Below are 11,104 nucleotides of genomic sequence, written 5' to 3' on the forward strand. Positions count from 1 at the left end.
ATCCCCCATAGCAGGGGAGTGGACCAGTCCATTCATTAATTAGGTGTGACCAGCATGCTTTTTGGGAGGTCTGCATTTTGGAGGTCGACGTTATGGGAGGGAACCGTTCTCTATGTCCATCAATCAATTCATAGCATAAACATTGATGTTAATAAGTATATATACCTATGTTGTTTAGCACTATCCATCACTTGCTTGATAAAGGTGTTAGAAAATCTACACGTTGCACTAATTGTAATAAAGAAGTTGTTCATCCATAGAACTTGTCTTACTTCAAATAATATTTACTTTTTTCTATGCAACAATGAACCACAGTGCATTCGAATATAGAGCATGCCAACTGTGTACTATTAATTGACATATGTCCTTTCTCAGAGGTTATTAATGATCACTGTTATTGGGATATTACTTCCCTTGAGAGACTTTTGACAGTAGTTTTGTTATTGATAAGTAACCGTGTTTCCTAGCTATCATGGCCGCATTTAATTTCTTCTTATTTATGGCAGTTATATCTACCATGCCATGTGACAACACATATTTCACAATGTCCTCATTTCCTTCTCGACAGGCCAAATGAAGGACGTTTTCCCCATCAGTATTTACTACCGAAAAATCAGCTCCTCTCTCCGTCAGCAAGTCAAACACATCTCTTGTCCCCGATTGTGCTGCAAGTAACACCGCTGTCATCCCTTCATTTTGTTTACTGTTTATGTCCACAATGTTTTGCGTGAGGACATACTTCACTATCTCTTTATCTTCTCCGTCACAGGCCAAATGAAGGACGTTTTCCCCATTAGTATTTACTACTGACAGATCAGCTCCTCTCTCGGTCAGTAAGTCAAACACATCCCTTATCCCCGATTGTGCTGCAAGTAACACCGCTGTCATCCCTTTGCCTTGTTTACTGTTGATGTCAACCATGTTTTGTGTGAGGACATATCTCACGATCTCCAAATTTCCTTTTTTACAGGAACGATGAAGGATATTTTCCTTATAATCATCTACCTTTGTCACATCGGCTCCTTTCCTTACCAGTAATTTAAACACTTCAGTGTGCCCCAAGAGTGCTACATACAGCAATGGTGTGGCCCCATCCGACAAATCACAGTTGATGTCCACCTTGGTTAGGTTGAGGACACACTTCACTATATCAGCAGCTCCACTTTTACAGGCATATTTAAGGAGTTTCGTACTGTCATGTGTTTTTGCGATATCAGCTCCTCTTTTTATCAATAACTGAAACACTTTGGTCCTCCCTGACATCGCTGCCACAAACACTGGTGTCTGCAAGGCGTTCGTTCTACTGTTTATATCGACAATTTTGTGTGTGAGGACATAATTCACTATCTCTACATCTCCTCCTCGACTGGAATAATGGAGGATATTTTCATTATCACAATCCACTGCTGATGTATTAGCTCCTCTCTCTATGAGAAGGTAAAACACTTTTCTTCTCCTAATATATGCTGCCAGCAACAATGGTGTCACCCCGTCATCCCCTTTACTGTTTATGTCAACAACGTTTCGTTTGAGGACACAATTCACTATCTTTGCATCGCCTCCTCGACTGGAAAGATGAAGGATATTCTCACCGTCCTCATCCAATTTTGATAGATGAGCTCCCATGTTCACAAGAAAGAAAAACACTTCCATCTGTCTATATAGTGCAGCTAACATCACTGGTGTATTCCCGTAGTCCCCTCTACTTTCAATGTCAATGATGTTCTGTGAGTGGATATACTTCACTATCTCCAAGTTTCCTTCTTTAGAGGCCACATGTAAGATACTGTTGTCATCATCATCTAATAGACACAGATCAGCACCTTTCTTCACAAGTAATTCAAGTATCTCTCTGTGTCCTTTCTGTGCTGCTATCATCGCTGGTGTCATACCTTTCTTCCCACTTTTATTGATGTTTGCAATATCTTGAGACAATATGTATTTTACTTTAGGCAGGTCTCCAACGGTGCAGGCATCGATGAGAGTAGTGATAACAGTGGTCTGTCGTTGTGCCTGATTATGTCCTCCTGGAAAATGACATGCAGACATGACACAAGGTTTAGATTTTTACTTTTCGCATGTTACTCATTAATGTTTAACAATAAATGTTGGTAAGTAACTTTGATTGTTTTATGCCGCACTCAGCAATATTCCATATTCCAAATTCCATATTTATGGTCTGTAAATGGACCAGACAATCAAGTGATAGACATCATGAGCAGCGATCTACGCAATTGAGATACGATGACATGCATCAACCAAATCAGGGACCCTAACCACCCGGTCCCATTAGTTGCCTCTTACCACAAAAATAGTCGCCTCTTGCAGCGTAGGTACCTTTGACACAGGCAGTCTTTCCAGCACGAGTCTCCAGGCATCTCCTCCCTTCACAAATGTTGAATGCACAGACGCCTGCTCGGACCTGAAAGCAGATGTTAGGGGACATTCGGGATTAAGTAAGTTTAGTAAGTAATTACACTGTGTAATTTTGACTATCATAATTTGTGTAAAATCAGGAAATGAATTGGGTCTTACACTGCTTGAATTATTGTTCAGTTGACTCGCGCCTTGTCAGTTTAATATGGAAGGGCAGTTATCAGTGATGCTAATGATTCGAACTCTGAATCAAAGGTTTCTTGCATGCCCAAGGGACGCAACTGTGAACAGCGAATTGCGGCGCCTGAGACGACTGAGCCACCCATGCCCCCAAAACTTAACGGGGGCAAAAGAGGATTCGAACCGACATCTTACCAAAAATATTCACATGAAGCTTCTTTGAATTTACAAGCGCAATAGTAGTCAGATAGCAGTCTTTTTCCAGTAGTGAATGGCAGCATATAGAAAACTGTATGAGCCCATGGAACATATATCATATATATGGTGCAGTGATACTGCTATGCAGTTTTCTTTGCTCGTCATCCTACACATCACTGTGCACAATTGGTCATGTTACGAAAAGCAGATGATTGTAGGCATCGTGTACAAATCTTACATTTGAAAGATGCGTAGGTCCAATGAAGTGTCCGGTCTCTTTCATAAACACTTTTGAGTCCATTTCTGATAGGTGACAAGTTAGATCCTCAATGCTGTATCGAATACCACGACAGCCATACTGTATACACTTGTATTGACATAACTTGATGCCAATGTTCATGAAGCTTATTGAATTTACCAGCTGTCCGAATACCAAGCAAGCTGCTAACAGGTGACGGATGTTAAGCGTCCATCTCTTAATTGTCATGCTGAAAGATGTATACGAGATACACAACTGACAGCCCTGGTTCAGGGATTTCAGGTTGTACAGATTATAGCGTGAGGCCAAGTCGATTAGAACTAGCGTCGATGAGGGTAAGGAGAACAATGGTGGCTATTGGCTCTCTAATATTAACCATGTATCCACCCCAAGTTTGATAGGTTTCTTCGCATCTTAAGATGATATGTTATCAGTGGTATTCAAATGAATTAGTAATGTCCATGTATGATAACAATAAATCGAAGTATGCATGTTATTTTGACCTTCAATTACAATTTTGTGGCATCTAAAAGAAAACAAACGCAAAAGTGATTTTGGATGTATATTTTATATATCGCAACTCTGCACAGCAAGTCGCGGCGCCTTAGACGACTGGGCCACCCGTGCCCCCTATATAATGAAGAAACAGATCTTTATTGACAGATGGATCGAATGATAGTGGCGCTGGCTGTTATTGGATCGAGGACTATCTCCTCCAGGAGACGAATAGGTTTTGAGTAAAATATACCCTAAACTATTTGTCTTGACAGTGTTGTTGATATCCTTAGTTCACCCCGTACACTCAAAATCCCACTCATCCGGTGGAGGATGACCAAATTATGGAAACACTATACGTTCATCCATCCGAGACAAAGTATCAAAACTACCACCCGTCTAGCTGAAGTAAGGGTCAAAGTTGTGTGTTGGGCAAAGGAACACCGGTTCCTGGCTCCAGTGGCCTCAACCGCCAGAATCCCGTCCTCCACCGACACAGGGGCGCAACCCACGGCAAACAGGTTCCCAATTCGGTCGCCTTTTGCGACAAGCAATGGGGTGCTGAGGACACATTCTGCCCCGGGTCCACACGGGCGAAGAGCTATTAGTATTACCCAGCACTTACCATGGGGAGGTTGCTCTTCACGAGTGTCCAAAACGTATAGTGTCATACTGGGCAAGTGGCTCAACGTAAATGTGCCTAGGTTCACCCACCAAGGAATGGATACCCAATATGTGAGGTCGATGTGAAAACGCCAGTCGGCAATTTGATTTGCATACTCCCCAGGGAGTTGAGAGTGATAACTGGAATGCTTACGGATCTACTGGTCGGGGAAGAAATAAACTGTATTTGAGCAGATACTAGTACCTGGATAAGTGCGGTTCATAAATGTATAATAAAATGATGTGTTGTTCAGAGTTAAATAAAGTCAAATGTTATTGTCCGTACAGTGTGTGATTATCAAGAATCTTTTGCAACAACGTGTAGGATTTGTATTTATATTTTTAAATAAATTTTGTTCAGATTAACGAAGCCCTAAACATTGAATGTTTGTTAATAAATCATTTGATTCCAAGTACCATGTTAATCTATTATTGACCATGCGTTCCATGGTTTTGCAAACACAGCTAGTCTATGAAATGATCACGTCCAGGCTTAGGTATGGGAACAATCATAGCATCACGCCATGAAGAAGGAAATTCTCACGGCGTCCAGATTTACCAAACATCTTCAAGAGGGTTTCTAAACAGTATTGTGGTAAATGTTTTAAGAGTTGATAATGTATATTGTCAGACACTGTAGAAGTTTCATGAGCTTGCCCAAGGGCAGTATTGGGCTCATGAATGGAATGGATTTCATTGTTATCTTCCCCATTATCTGAATTAACATTTATATGTTTCATTTCTTGCTGCTTTTGATGTTTTTGGAATTTAGGGACATAGTTAGAGGAGGAGGAATGTTGAGCCCGTGTTTCACCAAGTTTATCAGCAATATCAGAAGTATCGGTTACTAATTGGATACCAGATGGTGGTGGATACCAAATGTTCCATACCTTAGATATCAGCGTATGTGAATTTATCTTGGAGGCATAATTTTGCCAAGACTAACGCTTGTTTTGTTTAAATGTACGCCGTACTTTAGCCTTTAATATTTTATACTTATTCAAATTGTGACCATAGGATGACAAGGGAAACATTGTTCAGCTTTTTTTCTTGCCCTTCCTAGCAAGTTTGCAATCATTGCTGAACCAAGGTATACGTATGTGAGGATTTGGGGAGAACTTCAAAATACATTCATCAGCTCTTTTATTATGTTTGGAGTCGGGAACATAAAAAAACCCATCAGGTTTTAGTTGATTAGTGCAAAGGACTTCATATAAAGCCCAGTTTGCCTTAATAAAATTCCATCTTGATAATGGAGAAACATCAGAAGGTGTCACAGACTGTAAAAAGGTAGGATAGTCACTTCCAAAGAGGTCATCGTGGACTGACCATTCAAATTCATTAAGTAAATTAGAATCTACAAGTGACAGGTCTAAACATGAGTAAGTGCCAGTTGCAGGATGTAGATAAGTGTGAGGACCATCATTAAAGATGCACAAATCGGTATTTAAGAAAAGATCCTCAAGTAATTTGCCTTTAGTGTTGGTGTCACTACTACCTCAAAGTGGGTTATGGTCATTCAAATCTCCCATGATAACACATGAGTCGGTCATATATTGCCTGAAGATATGACAGTCGGAGAGAACACAAAGTAAAATCATGATTTAAAGTTACATGAGTGTCAACAAGGACAGTGTTGCAGTGGAAGCCAACTACATACACTAGGGCTACTATACTCTGGCAACACAAACACAGGTAGCTAATAATTTCAAACAGAATAAAACTCAGGTTGGTTCTGCCCAATACAGTTATTACAAGACAATTAGAACCTAGATTAGAACCTAAAGTTGTAATATGTGCAGAATGCAATAATGTACCATATTTACTGCATGATATATTTATATAATTAGGAATTGACGTTGACCATGCACAGGGCATGGCATGACCTGCCGATTATAAAACCTAGCCCATTCTACCACCCGTGTAGGTGAAATTAGGGTCAAAGTGGTGTATTGGGCAAAAGGAACACCTGTTCCTGGTTCCAGAGCCTTCAACCACCACAATCCCTTCCTCCACAGGGACGCAACCCACGGCAAACGGGTTGCACAATTTAGTCGCCTCATATGACAAGCAATCGGGTGCTGACGCCACATTCTACCCCCTGTCCACACAGGGGAAGAGCGATTAGTGTTACCCAGCACTCACCACGTGGTGGTTGCTTTTCATGAGTGCTGTTTAGTTAAAAATTCATGTCGTGTAATGTCACATTAAGCTGGTATGTTATCAGTAGCATGAATTAATGATGTCAAAATATGGTGAAGATAAGTCTATTAAAGTATTTAAGTAGTTTGTGGGCATTCTAACCCGTATACCCTATCCTGATTTCGAATGTTTAATGGATAAAGAACGTGTAAATAAAAAGTCAGGTTTACAGAACACAATGCGTTTGCAAAGACGTGCCTTGCGACTATGCATATGAACATTCAAAACCATTGAACATTTATTGTGAGTGGGCACAGCTGCTAAATTTTCAGACGTATACTTGAAAATTATGACGAAGTTGTGAATAGTCTTCCAAATCCAGTACCAGGGATAGTAATCACAACGACATGTTGTAATGAATCACTGAATGCTGTATCTGCTGTGCGTAACGGCAATCATTTAAACTTACAAACTGACGGATTGGTTTAGGTAGAAACATGAAACGTATTCCACACTGCACTGTGTAGTTCTTGATGTTAAGTATTGATTACCTCATGTTAATTGAATTAAGTTATTTCTACCTTTCTGAAGAATCTGGTTGAACATGAACACCATGTTTTGAACACCTAAGAGATATTTCTTTCTGATCAATCAGATTAGTTGACACAAACATCACCTTTCTGCTATGAACACCTTGGCAGTTTTGAGACATTATATGACATCAAACTTCCTTACAAACATGCACTCTGTTCATCTGTCAGTGAAGAACAGATTTCCGAGGAGTGAGTGAGTTGGTGAATATTTATTGTCACAGCTGCAATATTTCAGCCATATCGTGACTAAATCGTTTGACAGTAATAATATGTACCTTTGATTATAAAACCCGTCGTCAAAGAACAGTTAAATAGCTAGAGTATCACAGATGCATAGTCACATAGGCAATATTTCAGCCATATCGTGACTAAATCAAGTTAGACAGTAATAATATGTACAATTTGATTATAAAACCCGTCGTCAAAGAACAGTAAAATAACTATATTATCACAGATGTATATTTCAAAACTAGTATGGAACCATAAAAAGATATCACGATAAATAACAATACATTTTAAAACGGGATAGTGATCGCCAGAGACTAAAGGTAGGCCACCATCCAAGGAACCGTGGGGAATTACTATACTTCTGCTACCTGCACAGTTCCCCAGCAGGATTTGCACAATCCTCTAGCTGCTTGCGATTATCATCAAGTTTAGCCAAAATTAAAACAAACAAGTACACTACGACTAAAACAGGTACTAGGAATAAACTTACTTCGAATGACGTGGTCTTACACACCCTCTCAGGGGGACAATAAATTTATAGTACTTCAACCCTCTTTGATGATACAGCCACTAACAATCTCAGTTAGAAGTTAAACACTACTGATACGGCAAAATGATTAGTATGTGCACAGATTAAAAAATTATCAATCTGTTCAATTTCTTTTAAAAAGCTAATTATAATATGAAACAGAACATTATTAAAAAGATCCATTAATGATGATGCACTGAAATATTTATCACTTGTAAATAAACTACCAGGCAAAAGAAAGTTTTCACCGACTTCACTTGACCAAACACCAAAAACAAAGGCATATGTGAGATTTATGATGATTAATTTATAAACAGAAATCATTTTCCATGAATAAGAATGAAAATGCATTGTAATGCCGACATTGCATTCTCCGCAATACACAAAGAAAGAGTCGAGGGGTCCAAATTAAAAATTACACAAATCAGAGTTCATTGAAAAAGTGCAGGAAAAGTCCATTAATGACACAGTAGTCAGGTAACACGTCATCAGTAGCGAGTGTGACCACCCTGGGAATCCATGCACGCCAACACACGCCTCCTCATTGACGTCGTCAGTCGGCGGATAACGTCAACAGGAATCCAAGTTCAATAGAGTCTGTTCAAGTTCCTGTCGGTTCGCTGGAGGCGGTACATGTTGTCTCAGCTGACGATCAAGATGATCCCAGAGATGTTCAATAGAGTTCATGTCTGAAGAACTAGGTGGCCAGGGCAATACGTTGACGTTAACGTTGTTCAGGTAGTCTTGAACAATTCGGGCGGTGTGAGGCCTTGCGTTGTCTTGTTGCAAAATTAATCCTCTTGGCTGATGTTGAATAAAGGGCACCACAACAGGTCTCAACACTTCATCCCTGTATCGCTGAGCATTCAGGTTTCCTCGTATGATAACCATCCGTGTTTTTATCTGGCCACAAATGCCACCCCATACAATGATGCATCCATCCCAAAACGGGTGAACTTCTTTAATGCAGTTTGGCGCCAGTCGCTCTCCCCTTCGTCGAACAACTCGAACTCTGCCATCGTTGCTGAACAGACAGAACCGACTTTCATCTGTAAAGAGCACTCTCGCCCAGTCACGTCGCTGCCACTGACGTACAGTTCGTGCGCATTGCAGTCTGCGTTGACAGTGTAGACGGGTCAAGGCCATTCCACGGAAGGGTCGGTAGGCTCGTATACCAGCCGTACGAAGTCGTCGAAGGACTGTTCGCCTGCTGATGACATGCCCTAGTGCTGTCTCCGCCGTTGACGTCGCCGTCACAGGTCTGTTTCGGAGGTGAATCTGCCGGATGTAGCGGTCGTCGGTCGGTGTTGTCACTCTCGGTCTTCCCGATCTTGGCCGGTCTTGAGTCTGTCCTGTCTGTTGGTAGCGGATTATCAACTTGCTGATGGTGGTCTGGGAGCAGTTGAAGGTTCTGGCTATCTGACGTTGAGTAGCCCCCACATTGGCCATACCTATCGGTCTGTCTCGTTGTGCTTGTGTAAGTCTGGGCATATTCTTGGTGGTTTTTTGCTTACTGAGTCCAACGTCGGTATTTATACCACAATCACGCACGTGCATCTGGACCAATGTCTCAAAATCACGTTTTGCACGTTTTCAACGAAGCATGATTTGGAAAGGTGCGTTCGAAATACTGCGTTGTGGTTGTGCTTTTGCAGCAGCATCGGCCATTGTGTTACCAACAATTCCAACATGGCTTGGTCACCAACAAAAGATGATGTCATATTGGCTGGTAGCAAGATTATTAAATAATTCAATAATCTCGATTAAACGAGGATGTTTACAAGACATATTTTTGATAGCTTGAAGGCACGAAGGGGGATCAGAAAAAAGTAATGAATTGTTTATGTTAAGATTGTTTTTTTTATATATTTTAGAGCTGTTAAAATGACGTTTGCTTCTGCTGTGAATATGGAACTGTTAGCTGGCAATGACAGTGGCACCAGCAACTGCGCCACCATCCCTGGATCGATCTGCAAATATAGATTTATAAGTGCCATAAGTGTTTCATAATTGATTGTATTCTTGTTTATAAATTAGTGTTTTTTTGTCTGATTTCCTAAGTCCGGATTATGTCCGGTCAACAGGTGATGATAAAAATTGAATGCGGGCAATATCCTGAAAGTTAATTTCATCAGCGGAAACGACAGATTTGATTCTTATTCCAAGTGGCGGAATTAGAGTGTAAAACTCTTCTTAAAGAGGATGGAATATGCTGGATTTGACTGATTTGAATATAATTTACTGACGTACTGTTAGGCTAATGTCAGACGGCATTGTTTAAGGGATGGCTCATCTGCTTCCACATATAGATTTTGAATGGGAGAAGTCCTGAAGGCTCCAAGGCAAAGCCTCAGACCCTGATGATGGATAGTATCCAGTTTTAAAAAAAATACTTTTACATGCTCCACAATATACGATGGAGCCGTAATCAAGTGTGGAACGGATAAGTGATCTATCCAAGTGTAAGAGGGTTGTCTGATCCCTTCCCCACTTCGAATTTGAAACTACTTTCAATAAATCAAGTGCCTTCAGACATTTAGCTTTAAGATATTTTATATGCGGTAAGAAAGTTAGATGGCTGTCGGAAAAAAGGCCCAAGAACTCCTCTTTGATAGGAGTGCCCATTTAAAAATAGTACAGGGTCTTTAAGCAGCTTATATATTCTGCAGAAATGTAGACATGTAGTTTTTGCCATGCAGTGTGGACAAGTTCTATTCACTGACGAGTCTCGTTTTCACCTCAGCCACAGCGATGGACGGATTCCAGTGTACCGACGTCGAGGTGAACGTTATGTCAATCATTGTGTCATGGAATAAGATCGGTTCGGGGGCGGAAGCGTTATGGTATGGGTTGGGATTACAGCAAGACAGAGGACCCGTTTGATGATAGTAGAGGAAATCTCAATTGACAGCGCTACCGCGACCATCGGCCCTGTTGTTCTACCGTTTTTGCGTCGTCATGGCCCAGGCATTACCTTTTAACATGACAACGTCCGGCGTCATATTGCTCGACCTGTTCCGGAAAAAAGGGTTATATAGCCAAATCTCCCCCCGGAAAACTGGCTATATAGCCATACTTCCCACGGAAAGTACACTATATGGCCATATTTCCCACCCGGAAAATACACTATATAGCCAATTTTCTGCTTTGGAGTCCGATTTCCCCCATAATTAAATATATGTCTCTTATCAAAACTGAGATATGGCGGATCTGTCACTCGACAGATCAGATCAGCCTTTTATCACTGGCGAAATGAAATGATTTATTTATCATATATTTATTTATTAGGGTATGTGGGTGTTTTTATTTTTTATTTTGTTGTTGTGTATTTGAGGTAAATCAGCGAATCTAAAATCTTCCATCTGTCTTCAGTAACAATACGTCACATTGCTAGTCTAGTTGAAACACACTTTGCTAGTTGATTTCTATCAGGTCTGCACT

General features: G+C 40.7%; 1 protein-coding gene across 1 annotated transcript; it reads right to left on the reverse strand.

The window, feature by feature from the left end:
- Nucleotides 1-405: 405 nt before the first annotated feature.
- On the reverse strand, nt 406-9,112 carry LOC125378526 (putative ankyrin repeat protein RF_0381). The gene is made up of 3 exons (XM_048393946.1): nt 8,759-9,112; nt 2,338-2,422; nt 406-2,027 (listed from the first exon to the last, which is right to left on the reverse strand). The coding sequence occupies exons 1-3, from the start codon at nt 9,110-9,112 to the stop codon at nt 406-408; spliced, it is 2,061 nt and encodes a 686-aa protein (XP_048249903.1).
- Nucleotides 9,113-11,104: the final 1,992 nt, after the last annotated feature.

The sequence above is a fragment of the Haliotis rufescens genome, unplaced genomic scaffold, assembly GCF_023055435.1.
Source record: "Haliotis rufescens isolate VD_foot unplaced genomic scaffold, xgHalRufe1.0.p SCAF_122, whole genome shotgun sequence".
NCBI classification, from domain to species: Eukaryota; Metazoa; Mollusca; class Gastropoda; order Lepetellida; family Haliotidae; genus Haliotis; species Haliotis rufescens.